The following is a 21,469-nucleotide window of genomic DNA, read 5'->3' on the forward strand; positions in this document are numbered from 1 at the left end:
AAGCCAATATTCTCTCCTTTATTATTATAGTTATAGAATAGATTATAGATTGCTAGTAATCCCATATGCAACGCAAGAATACCAATAAGCAACGGAGTGATCAGATAGGAGCTCTCTCAGCATTGGGAGCTGAAATGTAATGGTTTTCTCATAGGCCTACTGGAACGGTGGGTCTTTGAACTATTTCCATGAAGTTTTCTTGCCTATTTGCGTTGTAAAGTGGAGAGTGCTGCATTATTGGCCTACAGAATAGCCTCAGTTTGGAATTGCTATTTATTTGAATATTTATCAAGGCGGAATATATTATCCACTGGATTCTAGCATCAAGATTGTAAGTACCACCCGTCATTTTTCTGAAGCTTAATGTAGGCCTATGTATTTCATAGATGATGTATTAATTCCAGATTATGTATTTATTTCATGGGTGTAATAGAGATGAATATATTAAAATAAATTAGTTTGGCATGCTTGTGGTAATGGTGCAAACCAATGTACCTAGAACTCTAACAAACTAAGAAAATATTTGATATTCGATTAATTTAAAAACAGCCATAGAGTTTCACAAACAAAATTCATATACTACCTGTTTCATTGATTTATCGTTATTAAAATTGATCCATTCTAATTTATACTACAAGAAGAATATTTTTCAATTCGATTAATTTAGAAACAGCCATAGAGTTTCACAAGCAAAATTCATATATAACTGTTTCATTGATTTATCGTTCTTAAAATTGATCGATTCTAATTTATACTACAAGAGGAATTTCCAATCATATTGAGGATTAAAAAGAACCACAAAATTTCTGTATTTGTAGAGGAAATAAATAGAGGAATTAAATCAAGCATTCAAATTAGTTGATTTTTTCTAGTGGAAAATACATTCTTGTTCTTTCATAAGAGTAGGCCTACTGAATTTTAGTTTCTCTCCATTCTCAAATTGTGATTGACCAGAGTTCAAATTCTCATTAATCTTGAATTGTTATATTCCACTCAATCTATATTGATTTTTACAATATATTATTCCAGATATTGATTTCAATTTTATTTTTTAATTTTCTAGCAAAATGACTCTACGTTTGCCTCAATTTGGAGAGAGCCTCTGTGGATGCACATTGAAGAGTGCAACTAAACTTATTGGATGGATTTTACTAGTAAGTTTTCAAGATTTTATTCTACAATTCTTTTATTAAAAAAGAAATGAAGGTGATGGTTTCTTGATCCATTCTGAGCTGCTTTGTATAAACACACTGTTTTATGTATTTGAACACGACATGACTGTTGAAAATGATCGCTAGCCGATTGAAAGTACTCCAGTCAGTAAGTAAAAGTTTTTAATAATTACTTAATAATCGACTGCATGTCGTGTTCAAATACATAAAAAAAGTGTAAAAAGAAATGGTGAATTTCCTTTTAATAATATAGTAGAGGTATTGTACGGTACACCATCATAGAGAAAAGTTAGTATGAGAAGACATCCCATGGTACAGGTCTTTTATGTTCCAAGTCGATTTTTTTTAACTAAAAAGTTGTGGTCTGGCCTGAATTCGAATTGTAGCGCCAGAATGCCAGACTGCAGTTCTGCCAATAGTAGGCTTGTGTTTGCGCCAGCGCAGACCATCCTGCTGCTTTGGCCTTGTCGTCCTAGTTTTGTCTGTCTTGTCTCGTCGCCCCATTGTTGTGCAAGACCGAATTTGTGTTTGTCATGTAATTTCGATCAGAAATTTCTTGTAAATAATTGTTTGAGTGTCGTGTGTGTGAATTATGAATAATTATAACAGCGTAAATAGTACTGAATTGAATTAATTTGAATCGGATTTGAATTTATAAAGAATCCAGTTTGAGCTTTGTTCAAAACACAGTGCATAGCCTGCAAGTTGAACTGTACAAATAACCTGCCTCAAATTGAAGATTAAATTTTGCCCCTTGTTTGTATTTGATTATTTAAATAGTAAATTACGGTCCTCTGGTAGCTCTAGCCTGAGCTTTGTTCAGAACATTTTATGTTCCTGCTGAGCCGGGATGAATTTAAATTTGTAATTTGTTGATTAATTCACACACATTGGATTTAAGCAGTTTCGTATTTGTCCAATGTTGGCATGTTGAGAATGGTCTGATCCATGCTCAACTTAAGTTTGTTGTAGCCTTGTTCTAAGAGCAAGGTTTCTTGTCAATTTGTATTTGACTGAAATTAAATTTATTTCAGTTAAAATTATAATTTCCTAAAACTGGGCTCATTGTGCTCTTTTTTTCAGGAATTTGTTTGTTTGTTGGAATTTGTATTGTCCATTTTTTATACATGTTAGTGAAGGTTAATCACCAGCATGATTTTGTTTGTTCATTTCAACAAGTTATCGTTTGTTTGTGAGTTGTTGGAAGAACATTATCTAATCATATAGTTTTGTTCTCAGCAATAACTTATCTTGTGAATTGATAATCAAAGTTTAACTTTGATAACTTACTAGTCGTGATTCTTCCTTTCATCTAGTTTTTGAACTCATTCTTGTTTTATTGTCTGTTGTTTTGTATTGTCGGGGCTGAATTGTTTTGTGTATGAGTTCAAGATGGAGGAAAAATTACAGAAACAAATCAGGGTGCATCGCGCTAAACTGGAACAATTGTATGCCAGATTGCAAAGAATTTATGACCTGTCTAAAAATGTCTCTAATCCAAAAGTTGCTGAGCAATTTTCAATCTTGTATCCTCGGGTGTCTCAGACCATTTTGGATTATGAAAAGACAGAATTAGTGGTTAATGAGTTGGAACTTGAGTTGAATAAAGATCATGTTGTAGCATTCAATGACTCACACCTAGATCTGTTTCAGTATATTGAAGTAGCGGCTAACACTCTCAAACAGAAAGAGGCGACTGTTGCTATTGCTCAATCTTCGGCAGCTACAGCAGCTAGTTCACAGCCGGTCGTGTCCGAGTCGGTATGGTACTGCCTAAAATCGACCTTCCGAAATTTGATGGGAACCAGACTCAATGGTCGGTGTTTTATGAACTATTTAAGGCATTGGTACATGACAACAAGAATTTGAACGATCAGCAGAAGGTCCAATATCTTGAAAGTAGACTTACTGGACAAGCAGCAAATATTTGTCGTCATTTACCACCATTGGCTAACAATTATTAAATAATTTGGCAGGCATTATTGGCCTGCTATAACGATCCACGGGCACAAGTCGATGCCTATTTCAAACAAATTTTATGAATTTCGTCCAATAAAATCAGAATCAAAGGCAGGTTGTATTGCGATTTTGGATGGGTTTTGCAGTTCAATCAATGCATTGAAGAGATTGCGACTCATTGATTTGTCAGACTCGATATTCCTCTATCATGGCTTGAGATTGCTGGATCCAAGTTCTTGTAGAAATTTTGAATCGGCCGTCCGTGACAAGGCTATGCCAACTTATACCGATTATGTCAAGTTCATTGAAAAGCAAATTAAGACTCTTCCTTCTGATGAGAAACAGACTGAATCGTTTAATATGAAGCACAAAAAGGATAATAAATCAAAGGTGTTTGTGGTTCAATCTAATGATTCATCTAAAGATGCATCTAGTAAAAATCCCAATTGTCTGAAGTGCTCAAAACTGGGTCATCGGTTAGTAGATTGTGCAAGTTTCTTGAAAATGACTCCTTGGGATCATTATTGTTTGATTAAAGGAAAGTTTTGTTGTTTTCGTTGTCTTGATGTGGATCATTTGAGTAGAAATTGTCGTAGTAAAACTCAGTGTGCTCAATGTCAAGAATCTCATCATTCTTTATTGCACTTTTCCAGATCAAGTTCCAATGAAGGTGTTGCATCCTCGTCGAACTCCAAGGCAGGTGGCACATCACCTATTAGTTGTTGTTCTACATCCAATGATGTAGAAAATTCGTCCGTTGTGTTGTCGACCGTCACTGCACATGTTCGAGATTGTAATGATCAGCTTTGTGATGTTTGTTTCTTGGTTGACACCGGGAGTCAGTGTCATTTTGTTACAGCCAAACTGTGTCGGCGTTTGAGACTACCATTCCAGCCCATGAAAACCGTTGTTCGTGGATTCGGTGGTGGTACTAGTGAAGTTCGAGGTCGTACTTGAGTGTCGATTCAGTTGAAGTTGGATCCTACCATCAAGATTTCGATGGATGCCACAGTGGTAGATAAAGTCATCGACAAGTTGCCTTCTTGTGAAATCGACAGATCCAAACTTCATCATCTTGAAAATCTCACACTGGCTGACGACAAATTCTACCTTCCTAGTAGAATAGATGGCATCATTGGTGCGGAGTTAGTTCCTCACTTGCTACGTGGGAGTCCTAGTACAGGTGAATCGCATGAATTGATGACTGTTAATAGTGTCTTTGGTCACATTCTGATGGGGAGAGCGCCGATTCTCACTTCAACAATGAATGTGTCGAATTGTTTTACAGCCATCTGTAGTCCATTCGTTAGTAGTCCATCGTTGGATAGTTTTGTGGAACGTTTTTGGGAGTTGGAATCGTGCCCTGCACCAAGCTGTCAACTGAAACCGGAAGAGTTGGAGTGTGAGGTAAATTTTCGGAAGTCTGTACATCGTGTGAATTCTGGTCGTTTTGTTGTTGCCTTGTCATTTGCGGAACCGCCCAGCAGCTTGGGAGATTCGTATGCTGTTGCTGAACACAGACTGCTGACTTTGGAGAGACGACTAGAGCTTCACAGCAATACTCGTATTTCATATCATGAAATATTGATCGATTACCTACATCAGGGTCACATGTCGTTTGTAGCAGATCATACAGACTGAGGTGGTTACTACATACCGCATCATGCCATCGTGAAAGCAAGCAGCACTACCACGCCCATCCGAATTGTATCTGATGCTGGTTCCAGAGCATCATCTGGTTTGTCATTGAACCAGGTTCTTCATGCTGGTCCCAAATTGCAGACTGACATTTTTGTTTTGTTAGTTAATTTTTGTTTGTTCTCAATCACACTAACTGCTGACATTAAACAAATGTATCAACAGATATTAGTGGAGGATTCCTGCCGTTGTTATCAGCGTGTATTGTGGAGATTTTCGCCAGAGGATCCAATCGAAATTTATCAGCTCAATTGTGTTGTTTTTGGTGTTTCAAGCTCTCCATATTTGGCGCTTCGCACCGTCCACCAGCTTGTAGAGGAGGATGGAAATCGTTATCCAGCAGCCAAGGCGAGAATACCAAGAGACATGTTCATGGACGACTTAGTCACATCTGTCGCCACAGAGTCAGAGGCCGCGGAGCTGTATCGTCAGTCCAAGCAGCTGTTTGAGGGAGGAGGTTTCTCGCTCACAAAGTGGACTTCAAATTCACCATCAATGTTGGAGAAATTCTCGGAGGAAGAGAAATCGTTTTCGTACAAGGATTTCAAAGCAGACAACTCCTTGGCTATCTTGGGATTGAATTGGCAACCTAGTACTGATCTGTTTCAGTTTTCAGTCAAGAGTGGTGAGGTCGTCGCTACTAAGCGTTCTATTCTGTCAGTGATGGCTTGTATCTATGATCCACTTGGTCTCTTGTCACCGTTTACATTATTTCTAAAGTGTCTTGTCCAGAAACTGTGGAAATTAGGAGTGGATTGGGACGAGAAGCCGCCTGAGTCTATATGTACTCTTTGGGAGAATTGTCAAAAAGAGTTGCCTCTATGGTTGAAATTTGCAGTTCCGCGTCACGTTGCTTTGTTTCAGGATTCTCACATCAGTTTGATTGGTCTTTGTGACACATCATTGTCTGGTTATGGTGCAGTTATCTATGTGAAGTCGCAGAAGGAGAGCGAGGAGCCAAGAGTTGTATTATTGTGTTCAAAGTCCAAGGTAGCACCATCTAAAGTTGTTTCAATACCTCGTTTGGAGTTGTGTGCGGCACTCTTGTTGGCAGAACTCATGAATTCAGTTGTCACTATTATTAGTGAACGTTGTCATGTGTCTCGTATTGTCAAACTCTCTGATTCTACAGTCACCTTGTGTTGGATTAATGCTCCATCCACGAAATGGCAAACTTTTGTTGGTAATCGTGTCACAAAAATACAGGATTCTTGTATACAGGAGTGGATGCATGTTGCCGGAATTGAAAATCCCGCTGACTGTTTGTCTAGAGGTTTATCACCAGTTGAGCTTGTGAACTTTCCGTTGTGGCTCTCAGGTCCATCATGGATAGCAGAGGACAAATGTGATTGGCCCGTCCGAACTCAAATGGAAGAGATCGTGGATCCACCGGAGGCGAAAAAACCATCAGTGTTGACAGTCACAAAATCTCCTGATTGTAACAGCAATGCAGTACATTCATTGATTGGTCGTTGTTCGGATTATGGTCGTCTTTTGAGAATTGTAATTCTTGTTCTCAAATTCTTACGAATCTTACCCCAATCAGAAGAATCAGATTTCGATGTTGCTGAGAGGTATCTATGTAAAGTGGTACAGAAGATACATTTTTCATCTGAATTTGTGCAATTAGAGAAGGGAGAAGATTGTTCTATGCGCCTACGTCGCCTGTCTCCATTCATTGATAGAGGTGTGATTCGCGTCGGCGGTCGTTTGTCTCATGCTGGACTTGAATTTGAGACTTGTCATCAGATGATCTTACCAAAATCTGATGCTTTCGTATCGATGTTAATTGATTATCATCACAAGAATAATTGTCATGCTGTACCTTCGTTATTGTTGTCCTTGATCAGACAGAAATTCTGGATACTGTCTGCTCGCTCTATTATTCATATTTGTGTCTTTAAGTGTAATCGTTGTTTCCGTGTTCGACCTAGTAATAATGCAATTATTCCGAAAATGGGTGACCTGCCTGCTTGTCGAGTGTCAAAATGCAAACCATTTGAAAATTGTGGTGTGGATTATGCTGGTCCTCTGCATATTACTATGATGAGACGTCGTAATCCTTGTGTTTTGAAAGCCTACATTTGTCTGTTTGTGTGTATGGCAACAAAGGCGGTACATATTGAGTTGGTATTGGATCTATCAACGCCCATGTTTTTAGCTGCATTTCATCGTTTTTTGTCACGTCGTGGACCCTGTCATGTGATGTATTCCGATTGTGGTACTAATTTTGTAGGTGCCAAGGAACAGTTGCGAAAAATATCTCAACTTTTAAACTTGTCCGAGTTTCAAACCACATTGACTAGTCAACTCGCCAAACACAGAATTGATTGGAAATTCATTCCCCCTGGTTCGCCGCATTTTGGAGGTCTGTGGGAGGCAAATGTCAAATCTGTAAAGTTGCATCTGTTCCAAGTAATTGGCAATCAACTTCTCACCTATGAGGAACTGAACACTGTATTGGTGCAGATTGAAGGTGTCCTGAATTCCCGCCCGCTGTGTGTACTGATTGAGGATCCGCGTGAACCGCTGGCTTTAACACCAGCGCACTTTTTGACTCTAACACCATTGAAATCGTTTCCCATGCGGGACGTGGACAGTGTCCCTGTGAATCGTCTCACCAGGTATGAATTGATCAGTCAACTTATTCAATCGTTCTGGAACCGATGGAGAAGAGAGTACCTGCACGAACTTCAAAGTCATAAAAAATGGTTGAAATCACCCACTTCTATCAGTGTGGGAACGGTTGTGGTAGTTGAGCAATCAAACACACCTCCATTGCAGTGGCCACTGGGTGTCATTGAACAAGTGTTTCCGGGAAGTGACAGTGAGGTTCGAGTGGCGAGTGTTTGCCTAAAAACTGGTATTTATAAAAGACCAGTAACAAAATTATATCCACTCCTAACTCAATAGTTGTCGTGATTGTTGCATTTTTTCTTTTGTGTTGTTTTTTGGTGTTGGTGTTTTGTTCTTTTTGTCATGTCTGGATTTTTCCCTTCCTTGGTTTTTTCAGTTTTGTAACTTGGCTGAAAAATAGTTTTCAGAGGCGGGGGTATGGTCTGGCCTGAATTCGAATTATAGCACCAGAATGCCAGACTGCAGTTCTGCCAATAGTAGGCTTGTGTTTGCGCCAGCGCAGACCGTCCTGCTGCTTTGGCCTTGTCATCCTAGTTTTGTCTGTCTTGTCTCGTCGCCCTGTTGTTGTGCAAGACCGAATTTGTGTTTGTCATGTAATTTTGATCAGAAATTTCTTGTAAATAATTGTTTGAGTGTCATGTGTGTGAATTATGAATATAACAGTGTAAATAGTACTGAATTGAATTAATTTGAATCGGATTTGAATTTATAAAGAATCCAGTTCGAGCTTTGTTCAAAAACACAGTGCATAGCCTGCAAGTTGAATGCGAAAAGGCAGCCCGGAAGCAAGAACCTATCTTCCCAGATTTCATCCCACCCTGAACCTGACCAAAACACCTAATAAAGGCTTTGAAGGGCAAGTAGTCAAGATTGGAATAAATTTGGTGAGTTTTTGCTCTTTTTTATTGTTCATTAATGCAGAGTTTAACTGTACAAATAACCTGGCTCAAATTGAAGATTAAATTTTGTCCCTTGTTTGTATTTGATTATTTAAATAGTAAATTACAGTCCTCTGGTAGCTCTAGCCTGAGCTTTGCTCAGAACAAGTTGATTACTGTCAACTACTATCCATCATCACTTTTTTTGCCGGATGAGAGTGTGAGAACGGCACAGTATGAGAGACCATCAGCGTCACATATAGCTATACGGATGGAAAAATATCTAGTATTATCGGCTTTACTTAACATTGAAATTTGTGACATAAACGCCCTCCTATACCATGCGATATCTTCTTATGCGAATCTTCGTTTCTGACGCTACTTCGATCATTCTTTTGTAAATAGGCCTACATATCGTATAAAGATACTAGCCGTAAGGCTCGCTTCGCTCGCCATATCCGCCTGGACCCCCGACTGGATCGTCCAAAAATCAGATCAGCGGGCTCGCTTCGCTCGCCTGCATTTTTCATTTGAGCATGCTTCATTCCATCAGAAAGTCAAAGTACTGAGAAAACGCAGAAAAGCTGAGAAAAACTTTGGAAAGACGCTGATTTTGGGCGTATCTTTGATGAAATATTAAAGTCACCTCATCACAAAATTTTTAGACCCTAGCTAAACCTCTGTACAAAATTAGAACATTTTCTGTCTACTTGATGAAAGAACTGAGAAAACACAAAAAACCGCTAATTTTCGCGTATCTTTGGCGTTATTTCAATTTCCTTCTAACACAATATTATTACACCCCAGCTGAGCTTCTGTAGAAAATTTGAACATTCTCTGTTCATTTGTTCTCGATAAAGCTGAGAAAGCGCAAAAAACGCAGACTTTGGGCGTATTTTGGACGTTATTGCAAATTCCTTCTAACACAACATTATTACACCCTAGCGGAGCTTCTGTACTAAATTTGAACATTTTCTGTTCATTTGTTCTCGATAAAACTGAGAAAACGCTAAAAACGCTGGAAGAATGCAGATTTTGGGCGTATCATTGGACATTTTTCCAAATCCGTTCTTATTTAGTGCGCCTCCAAAGGGCCAACTGAACATACCTACCAAATTTGAACGTTTTTGGTCCGGTAGATTTTTAGTTCTGCGAGTGAGTGAGTCAGTCAGTGAGTGAGTGCCATTTCGCTTTTATATATATATATATATATATATATATATATATAATATATATATATATTATATATATATATATATACAGATTGATTCAATTATTGATACTCAAATCAATTATGATAATGCTCTATTATTATATGCCTAATAAGTTCGTGTAATTATACATGAAAACTGATTTCTATTTGTTTCGTAAGGGATAATTTATAGCTTTTAATATGTAAATTTATCACTATACGGTATTCTAATAATGACGCTACCGCTTCTTGGTTAATATACTAGTATATTTTCTCTGACACGACTCTCAATGCATGTTAAAATATAATGTAAGTTCAAGTACAGCAGAGAATGTTGAATATGTGGATTCTCACATATCAGTGTCAGTAAACGTGACCGGCAAAGTGAAAATATAATGCTAATAAGTTCTAATGGGACGATTCACACTCAGCCTAGCCTAGTGAGCTTGAATAGTCTCATTATAACTTATGGGAATAATATTATCACTGTACCGGACTTGTTCACTGATATGAGGGAATCAGATTGATCTAGTACTTTGCTCATTGAATTATCTGTCAATAGTTGAGAATGATATTGTAGCAATGTATCAATGTATAAATAAATATTTTATTCAGAGAAACACTTTCACTTTTGAAGATAAAATAAATGTTAAAAGAAAATTAGGTTACATTTTCAATTATATCAACACATTTGAGTTTCTGTTAACGGGTAAATGGGGTTCTTCTAGCTCTGCAACATTCTTTCAACACTATAAAATATTGAGGAATATTTATTATTGGGGATTATTTATTTATTTTATTTATTTATCACATTGTGTACAAATACTTAACATGAGGAAAGGCACAACAGGCTCATGCCCAAAACTGTCCCATTTACAATATTTATACTACACTGTCCAAATCAAAATGTTGGTTATGTCACTTTCACTTTTCAAAATACAATTTATTTACGCTCTTCAATACTCAGATAAACGAGCAAATTTTGAGTCAAATAGATACTATTAGAGTCTAGAATCAAAAAATCTAGAACAGTAACTTAATAATTATTCAAAAAGTCTAAATTTTGAATGAATCTAGAAATTTTTGAGCTAAAAACTTTACACTTTACAATAAACCATATTTGTCATACAAATATGTGGTCCGATTGGGAATCTGAAGAAATTGCAGTTTTATACAATCTGACAACGCCTTTATTTCAACGAGTGGCCGATATAGTCTCAACTTGTTTTGTTCAGACAATATTCTCTGGCATAACTGATCGATATTGATGTATCTTTCAAATTGACATTGATAAATCAATAAATCAATTAACAAAAAAATCAAACATGGTCACTAGTAGCTTATTATACCTTCTCCCAGAACTCAAGACATGACTTTGAGGGATGTGTGCTTCCAAACTAACGATGAGCTCCAAAACAACGTCATGAAAACTCATTTGGCGACAGCATTTTATGAAGAGGATATTGGCAGTCTGGTCCACTGGTATGAAAAATGCTTCGACCATCAACATTATCATGTTGAAGATTAATCATAAGTGTAAGTAACTTCTAGTGAAGGAATTATTATTTTATTTATGAAAGATCGGAGGTTAGAAAATGATCCTCGTACATGACTATTAAATATCTATAATATAACTGAGTGCATATATCTTGTCTATGTTTTTAGAGAATTAATCAGAAAAATATTATTCAATTGCAGGTTCTCAGTATTTTTATTCTTTGGATTCTTATCATCATGATCCTGGATAACAATACAATTTTAATCAGCGTAATTTTTGGAATTGATTTGATCGAGGAAACCCGATGTTATGGGAGAGATCAATGTTATACTGAAACAAGGACTGTTGCTCCCTCTTGTAAGTTAAATATTTATTTATCAAAACTTCATTTATTGGTTCAATAACTCACAATTCATTGAAATTATTTTGTATCATGTTCGTTTGTAAAATAAATGAATTTATTGATTTAGGGGAGGACCAAAAAGCACAGCCAAAAACTACTTTTCCTCCCCAATTATTGATTCATATATATTTATAAAGGTATACTACTCAATGAGTAGCTTTTTTCACTTTATTGTAGATTTATTGTGTTCAAAACCAGTGCAAATATGGATTAATATCAAAATTAAATAGTCTAACACAATATTTATTGCACTTACTATGCACTTATAACTGTAAAATATTACTATAGGCCTACTTACTACTTACTACCGGTACCTTTGTAAAAGTTGATTATTTTTTCGATCAAAATTTATTTTTGGATATTTCATTGGATTACAGTAGTTATAGTTATATTTTATATAGTATATATATAATATATATTATATAGGTATATTTTTCTGTAATGTAATGTTCTTTTACTGCAATGCAAAATTGAGTTGTTTTTTTACAGAGAGCTATATTATTAAACTATTTTATTATTATTATATAAATAGCCTATATTAAATATTACTATTCTGGAATCATTCAATTGATTTAACTAACTAGAGTAGGTAGCTTCCCTATCCTACCCTTTTCTGTTCTGTATGACACGACTATAAGTGAGGTCCACGTTATAATGGCAGTAGGCCTATTTACTTAGCATTGTGTTGTTATCCTTATCTATCTTTTGACAAAACAGATAATCTATCCTCTTCTACCTCTACAACGTTTCCAGATCGTTTTTCAACAATGTAAAAATAGAATAAATCCAAAAAAGTATTAAATAAAATAAAATTTTTATCTCATTCATGGAAATCTATTATTAGATGATTAAAAAAAAAATTCTTGACAAATTAAATTGTATTGACTATTTTAATCAATTATGAACATGTGAATAAGATATCCTGGTATCAGCTATCCTCTATAGAAGGCAGTTACAAGGCCGAGAAACGGCAACGTATCCTATCATTTTCCACTGCCATTTTAACGTGGACCACACTATAGACTCGAAGATAATTTTAAGTGTTTAAATCAATCAAAAATTGAAAATCAGAGAAAAGTATTAGTTGGGCTAGTTCAATTAAGAATCTATCAAGTTTCCCCATTGAAAAAATATAGTAGGCATATAAAAAGTATAATATGAGATTACTTTTCCATGTACTAATATATCCTACTAGTTCATTAATCGAAACGAGCAAGAAAAGAATAGCAATATTTAGAAAAACTTCTATCAACTTTGATTAACAGATAGGTAGTTATAGAACGTTGTAAGGTGAAGTCAATTTTGAAGGTACCTATTTAAAGTAGCCTACTTTAGGTACCTGTATGAAACATTTTGTTAGTAGCCTAAATAGTATAATTATGGTAGTTGTTAATATTTTTTATATATTTCATATTCATAGTTGGTAAAAACACTTCACTTGGATGGGCTACTTTTATAAATTAATAAAACAATATTGGAGCTTGAAATCTCCATATCGTTGTAATATTTTAAATAAAGGGTAATTCAAGTTTCAATATTGTTTTATTAATATTCATAGTTGGTATTTTTTATTTTTCAATTATTTGTCCTTATTTCACATATATAGGTAATGAACTCAATGGCAGTCTCGACATAATCTATCATACATCATTATCTTATGTGTATTTTTTATTATTTCTTGTTCTTGATAAATGCTTTTAAGTTTTAATTTATTTTCAGTTGTGAAGCCTCTAACACTTTTCATCGCCACCTCCCTGATGATTTCAAGTATACTCAATTCTCTCTTGCTGGTTGGAGTTTACAATGTGAGTTTATTTAGACAATATAATTTTTCTCACCTAGCAGTCTAATAAAGTTTTATACATTTTATAATTTGTTATAAATTTGCCAAATAAAGCAAACCCTCTAGACGTCCCAAGATTGCTTCCACACATATGCCTAAAACTGTTTAGCCATGTCACCCTTGTGTTATAAATTGGACACGTTAGTTTGTGGTCCTGGATGAAGTACGACAGTTGTGAGGGACATTGACAGCTGAAATATATATTAGTCTATACCTATAGTAACACCACCTCCGTAAATAAAGCCGTAGTGCATTCGTGTGACGTCAGCACAGGTAGGGCTCCTACATCAATAAAAATTCTTTGATTTCAGCTGATCTATATCAGCTATAGTTTCTATTGGTCTAGGAGCCCTACCTGTTCTGACGTCACACGAATGCACTATGGCTTTGTTTACGGAGGTAGTGATAGTAAGCGGTCCACGTTATAATATCAGTATTTGATTAGCATTGGTGTGCTATCCTTGTTTATCATTCAACATAGCAAATAGTGCGCAATCCTCTTCTAGCTCTGCAACGTTGCCTGATCGGTTTTTAACAATGTGGAGATATAATTATTCAACAGAATATATAAAAATGTATTACTTGCTGATAATTGACAAATATATTTTCTTGTCGAATAAAATATAATTGATTATTATTAACTAGAATGAACAGTTAATATTCTACCCTATTTCAAGAAACTTGAAAATGAAAAAAACACTCACATATTTTGGTGTGGCGACGACCGTTTCGTGCTGGTGTTGCACATTTTCAAGCCAAACAGAAACTAAAGTATTTAAGGTTATAAGGGTGGGGACCAAATCTCACCCTCATAACCTTAAATACTTCAGTTTCTGTTTGGCTTGAGAATGTGCAACACCAGCACGAAACGGTCGTCGCCACACCAAAGAATGTGAGTGTTTTTCCATTTTCAATTTTCATGAAATAGGATAGTAATAATCTGTATATTCTTAAATTCTGTATTTTATAAACTTGTTTATTTGTTTTTGATATGCAAGTATTTCACATATTTCTTGTATTAAGCTTATTAAACTAGAATAAAACTTCATTCATTCAATAATAATAGTGAAAACAAGATGGATAACCAACAACGAGTTGATATTTCATTAGATATACCACAGTGGAATCAGCTATCCTCTATAGAAGGCAGTAGCAAGGCAGAGAATCGGCAGCGCTGTTCTCCTTTCTTTCTTCACTGATATTAAAACGTGGACCTCACTATAGTTGATACCTTTTCGTAAGGAACTCCCTCTAACAATAAAACTCTGTGTATTATTAATAAACCGGTATAGCCTATCACGTTTTTACAATGTAGTCATATTAAGGCTGTGCAAAGGCTAAAAATAAACTTTCCACTAGTGATATTTTTCAAAGTTTTTCGATTTGTATATATCATCGAGCTATCAAAATGAAAAAGTTTCCTCATCAGGAATACATTTTTTTCCGATCATTACTTTTTGAGATATGAGCGACTGAAGTTTGAATTTTTGGGACAGAGCATTTCAAATTCGGTACGATATAAATCCATGAGATTTAGAGGATGGATTCTTCATGGTATTGTTGATCTATTATACAATTTTTTTTAATATCAATTTTTGGATAAGTTATTAAATTTACCAAAAATAACTCAACTAAGAGTTATTTTTGGTTGTTTTTAGTAAATTGAATATCTATCTTAAAAAATGCTATTTTCAGAAAATTTTTGTTTTACTAGATCAACAATACCATGAAGAATCTATCCTCTAAATCTCATGGATTTATCTCTTACCCAATTTGAAATGTTCTGTCCCACTGTCTAACTTTAGGCGCTCATATCTCAAAAAGTAATGATCAGAAAAAAATGTTTTCCTGAAAAAACTTTTTCATTTTGATAGCTTGATGATATACAAATCAAAAAACTTTATTTTTAGCCTTTGTACAGCCTTAAATAAAAAGACTGAGAAATTGTCAAGAACCACAGATTTTATTGAGAGTTAGAACGTTTTTCACAATTTTTGTTACCATATTAAATAAAAAGACTAAGAAATTGTCAAAAACCACAGATTTATTGATAGTTTATCAGAGATTGACAATAGTGTAACAACCGAAACCAGTTTTTCTAACTATCAATAAAATCTGTGGTTTTTGACAATTTCTCAGTCTTTTATTTAATATGAATAATTACCACAATATCAACTTCTCAACTAGGCCTAAACAAAAACTTTTACCATTTATATTCATTGGGCTGACAGAATTTCTATTGCAAGAGATCCTTTCATGGACCAAGTAAGCTTACTTCATGCATAGAAAAAATATAGCATAAGAAGATATCTCATGGTATAGGGCAATATGTTTCAAATTTCAATGTTAACTCAAGTCGATAGTCCTAGGTGGTTCATTTTCATGAAGCTATGTGACGCTGGTAGTCTCTCATACTGTGTGCTGTGCCGTTCTTACATTCTCACCCGTCCAAAGCAGTAATAATAGACAGAAGTCGACAGTAATCGGCTCCAATTAACAAAAATCAGCTTGAAAATTGGAACATAAACCACCTATACCATTGGATATCTTCTCAAGCTATCTTTTTTCTATGCTTCGTGTTATGAAGGTAATTTATGTCCAAGTATGTCTGAAATTCTAAAAAAATCTGTGAATAACTATAATAACTATAATAACTATAATAACTACAATAACTATATGTACTATAATATCAGTATAATTATTATTTAACAAAAATCCTAAATAAATGCTGTGAATCACCCCGAAGACTTCTGCTACTGCGGACATTGACAACAGGGTTAACAGCTAGATGGAAATTCGATGAGAGCTATTATCCAAAAATTAGTTGCCAGCCCGGGAATCGAACCCGGTACCTCCCAATTGCTAGTCAGGAATGCTTACCCTTACACCAAACTGACAATCTCTGGATAGCAGCGCTCATTTTATACGAAGCTATAGCGGCCAACCAGTTACAGATGGAATTAATTTTTGGATAATAGTTCTCATCGAATTTCCATCTAGCTGTTAACCCTGTTGTCATGTCTGCAGTAGCAGAAGTCTTCGGGGTGATTCACAGCATTTATTTAGGATTTTCGTTAAATAATAATTATATATTATTTAGCATTTGAATAAATGCATTCTCTATTAATTCCATCTGTAACTGGTTGGCCGCTATGGCTTCGTATAAAAATGACTATCCAGAGATTGTCAGTTTGGTGAAAGGGTAAGCATTCCTGACTAGCAATTGGGAGGTACCGGGTTCGATTCCTTGGCTGGCAATAATTTTTGGATAATAGTTCTCATCGAATTTCCATCTAGCTGTTAACCCTGTTGTCAATGTCTGCAGTAGAAGAAGTCTTCGGGGTTATTAACAGCATTTTTTTAGGATTTTCGTTAAATAATAATTATATATTATTTAGCATTTGAATAAATGCATTCTCTATCAATTCCATCTGTATAATATCAGTTATATACCATAATCATTGTATACTATAGCCTACAGGTTATTTTATATACTATAATACCGGTTAAGTGATTTGGAAGGAGTAAATTAGATAAGTAGGTAGCTTATTTGTTCAAATTACATAATCACCCCTTATAATGTCTAAATTTATGAGAGCATTTCAAAATTGCTAGCAATTTGACAATTTGAACGCAATTAAACAGGAATATAACAAACAGCTGCAGTATTCCACGCACAGAATGTATTTTCCCAAATATAGGTAGCAAAATTTATTTAAAGCGTATTTTTATATATAAATAAATAGAAAAATAAATTTAAAGCGTTATAATTCAAAGTGTATCTTTTTATGGGAAATATTATACCATCAATTCAATTTGATTTATTTCAAAATTTATGTTTTTTTCAGAATCGTCCCAAATTCATAAATGCTTGGATTGTTGCCTTAATGGTTGTAATTGCCGTTGATCTGATCACTCTACTTTCGTCGGTCATTGCAGAGCCATACAATCCCGTCTTAAGACTGGGAATTCTAAGTGAGTTGACTTGACTCCTACTTTCTTCTTATTTTTCATCCATTCTATTTTATTTTATCTTGTCTTGTTTTATTTTTCATTTATAATATTTGTTCCTGACTATTTTATTGTTATTCTTTTCTTATAATTAATTCAGTTCTGTATGTGTAACCAATCAATGAGGCTTGTTTTTACATGAAGCTGTAAGCTTTTATTATAATAGGTGATATGGTTTCTTGATCCATTCCGAGCTGCGATGTATTAACAACTTTTTTCTATGTATTTCACACGACATGCAGTCAAATATAAAACATATATTTGACTGCATGTCGTGTGAAATACATAGAAAAAGTGCCTTCATAATATGTTGTAATTTTTGCTATTGATGTAGGCTGATAAATAAATAGATTAGAGCATTATATTGAAGTATCATTGCACCAAATATTAACAATTGTTAAAGGAGTTTTAAAGTTGCCATGGCCTTCTCATTTCCATTATTATTGTACAATCAAATGAATGAGAAATTTATTTAATAAAATTTACTACAAATACTTACTGATCAAGTTTCCAAGGATCAATTGATTATGTGGGCTTAACTAATTTAATTAAGTTAGTAGAATAATGATGTTGGTTGATACTGTTGAATCAAGCTCCAATTTCCTGTTCCTAGGAGAATCAAGCTATTTTTGAAGAGATACAAATAAAATTTATTTAAAAAAGGAATGTGAACAAACAAAATAAATTTGGTTATTTGTATCTGAGATACTCTTTTTACTGTTTCAAAACATTATTACATTAGTATTAAAGCATTATTAGTCCATGGCTTTCTCATTTTTTTGTGAAAAATAAAAATCGCTCAAACTTCGTGACCTTATGCTCTCTGATGCGGGAAACACGAATCTGGAATCAAATTTGCAAAATTCGGTACCTTTCAGGAGATATGGCCATTTGAAAATTAGCAAATTCTTCCTTCACTGCTGCATCATAACTAACTTTGTATAGTAGCTGGGGGTGCCAAATTTGGCTCCGATATTTCTCAGGTCAATCTTTATCTATGGAGCAAATTTCAGCTAAACCTGAGATACTTTTTTTTACTGTTTCAAAACGCATGATAGTTGTTAATCCATGGTTTTCTTATTTTTTCTGAAAAATAAAAATTGCTCAAGCTTCGTGACCTTATATGGAATCAGATTTGCGATATTTGGTATGGTACCATTCAGGAGCTATGGCCATTTGAAAATTTGCTCATTTTCTTTTTCTTATACATAACGCATTTACATAGTAAATTAAAGATAACGCAACTAGATTCAACTCTTCAAAAAGCCATTTACGCTTTTAAGCACAATTTCTAAAGAAAAGTGAATATTGCTTATTTCTATTGATACCGTACTGTTTTTATTCAATATATATATTTTTTATAATTGTATTGATTTTTATCAACTTTGATTAATTCGGATTTCATCATTATTCAAAACTTTGTCATGATCATTTCAGACATCAACGTCTATTGCCTGCTTCTTGTGAACAGCTATCATCAGACAATGAAGCAAGGACGTATCATTGCCGCTCCACTGCCTGCTTATGACAACTGAAAAAAACAAAATTGACTCGAAAAATCAATTCCAAGTTAATTTTAATTAATTTTCTCACAAATCTCAGATTCCAAGTTAATTGTGTGACGCATACTGCTTCTTTTATTATTTACTATTTTACTATTTCATTACAGTACTAATTTGTTCTATATAGTGCACTAGCAAATAGTTCAAATGGATAGTTTCACTATGAAGCTATAAATAAAAATAATTATCTGAGTACACTTATAAATTATTTGTCGAACGTTTTATGCTCAGCCAATAAAGATATGCGTATTTTTATTTCATACAAGTTTTCATATTTATTTCATGTAAGTAAGCACAGAATACAGCATTATAAAAGTTTTCTCTGATATAAGTTATAACAAACTAGTAGCCAATTAGCCAAAACATGTCGTGACAAAATAATTTATAAGGGTACTCAGATTAATATTTTTATTTATATTAAAATTAGCCCTAAAGAAAAAAGACAATTAGTGAAGCTACCCTGGTGTACAGTTAATATATCAAATACGGTAATTATATAGTAATATCTTGATATAGTATGTATCTGTAGCTTTTTGAGGCTATTGCATATCGCCTAATAATTTTTACGTTTCTGAATCATTTTCGCGGTTCTATATAATTTTGCCTTATAATTTTTACAAGTTTGATATTTATGTTTCAAGATCTATAACAGAGTAGTCAACCAAGTTAGCCTTTACATCAACGTGTTAACATGGAATACATATTAACACAGAATACAGCAGAAGTTTTATGAAATGAAACTGATATATATTGTTCTATAGAAATTATAGAAGTTTTCTCTGATATTATATAGACGTCAGATTCACGTTATAAAGTCATTGAAATTATATAGGACGACATAGTTGCCAATTTTCTGTTACCACCGCCTTCTATAGTAGAATCCTGGATAGCTGATTCAATTTTTTCCTGTACGGTATATCTTATCTAATATTATTATTGTTTATAGAATTATATATTATAGAAGTTTTCTCTGATTTCCAGTTAGTCTTTTATTTTCATTAAGTTAGGTACTTTTCTCATTATCATTCTAGTTTATTATACTACTTGATTTTGAAATATTTAGTTTGTAGGTACTTGAAAAATCATTGGAAAGTAGAAGGAAATCGCTCTACTGTACTTCTTTGAGTTAAAATATTGTATAAGAATATTCTAGATTCTGTCATGGTTTCTGTTAATGTGAAAGACTAAATCTTGATGAAATAGGATGTTCTCAATAAAAGTTACAAAAACATCGTACTTATATATTTATTACAAACATATTAACAACATAATATCAACAACATTTTACAAGTATTTACAACAAGAGCAGAGCAAATGGGCTTTGCTGCTCCATTGAGTTTGTCAATAATTTATTATAAATTAATAACATTTTGTGACTGTACGTCAAATAATACTGATCTAACACTCAATCTGCAAAGCTAACTCACAATTAATGAGTAATCACATACGGTAGGCTAATACCAAACTGATATCATGCTTTTTGCAGAAAACATAGAAGTTCTTTGGGTTTTCATCACTTGAGAAGTGTTTAACGCATTTGATAGCCAATAAATCCATTTTTGAGCTCCTCTTCATTGATATTTCTTTCAGTAATAACCTGAAAAAGACAATTTAAATGTGAAGAGTACTGCGGACTCAATTCTCGTTAGTTTGTCAAATTGTTAAAGATTAGTTCAGATTGTTACCTTGTTAATGTTATTTTATAGTACAATACAAATTTCTCACAAAGTTTAGTTATCACCCTTACTAGAACACATTCAGCGTAATTTATCAATTTTTTACGGAATAAAATATATTTTAAAACAGAAAAATCGTTCCAGTTTCTAGTAATAATTTTCTATTAGTTAGCAAACTTCTAGGATTAATTACTATAATTTAGATTATCAGTACATGTTGTTACATATAGAGCTTCATCCATGGTTAATATTTTTAATAATAATTACAAGTTGTTACAGAGCTTAATCTCTAGTTAGTAATTTGAACAATCTTCATGAAGATTGTTCAAATTACTAACTAGAGATTAAGCTCTGTAACAACTTGTAATTATTATTAAAATATTAACCATGGATGAAGCTCTATATGTAACAACATGTACTGATAATCTAAATTATAGTAATTAATCCTAGAAGTTTGCTAACTAATAGAAAATTATTACTAGAAACTGGAAAGATTATTCTGTTTTAAATATATTTTATTCCGTAAAAATTGATAAATTACGCTGAATGTGTTCTAGTATAAGGGTGATAACAAAACTTTGTGAGAAATTTGTATTGTACTATAAAAGAACATTAACAAGGTAACAATCTGAACTAATCTTTAACAATCTGACAAACTAACGAGAATTGAGTCCGCAGTACTCTTCACATTTAAATTGTATTTTTCAGGTTATTACTGAAAGAAATATCAATGAAGAGGAGCTCAAAATGGATTTATTGGCTATCAAATGCGTTAAACACTTCTCAAGTGATGAAAACCCAAAGAACTTCTATGTTTTCTGCAAAAAGCATGATATCAGTTTGGTATTAGCCTACCGTATGTGATTACTCATTAATTGTGAGTTAGCTTTGCAGATTGAGTGTTAGATCAGTATTATTTGACGTACAGTCACAAAATGTT

The 21,469-nt window shown here is 33.8% G+C and overlaps 2 protein-coding genes across 2 annotated transcripts in view; one reads left to right on the forward strand and one right to left on the reverse strand.

The window, feature by feature from the left end:
* Window positions 1–20,089, forward strand: LOC111055013. The gene is made up of 6 exons (XM_039433617.1): window positions 1–331; window positions 1,064–1,154; window positions 11,235–11,391; window positions 13,157–13,242; window positions 17,129–17,255; window positions 18,729–20,089. The coding sequence occupies exons 2-6, from the start codon at window positions 1,068–1,070 to the stop codon at window positions 18,824–18,826; spliced, it is 555 nt and encodes a 184-aa protein (XP_039289551.1). The 5' UTR covers window positions 1–331; window positions 1,064–1,067; the 3' UTR covers window positions 18,827–20,089.
* The window catches only part of LOC111055014 (loricrin-like), a 43,653-nt gene continuing 42,268 nt past the window's right edge, over window positions 20,085–21,469 (reverse strand). The window contains exon 4 of the mRNA XM_039433615.1: window positions 20,085–20,450. Coding sequence (XP_039289549.1) covers window positions 20,440–20,450 — 11 coding nt within the window. The 3' untranslated portion in view covers window positions 20,085–20,439. The remainder of the gene's footprint in view (window positions 20,451–21,469) is intronic.

The sequence above is a fragment of the Nilaparvata lugens genome, chromosome 7, assembly GCF_014356525.2.
Source record: "Nilaparvata lugens isolate BPH chromosome 7, ASM1435652v1, whole genome shotgun sequence".
Classification (NCBI taxonomy): domain Eukaryota; kingdom Metazoa; phylum Arthropoda; class Insecta; order Hemiptera; family Delphacidae; genus Nilaparvata; species Nilaparvata lugens.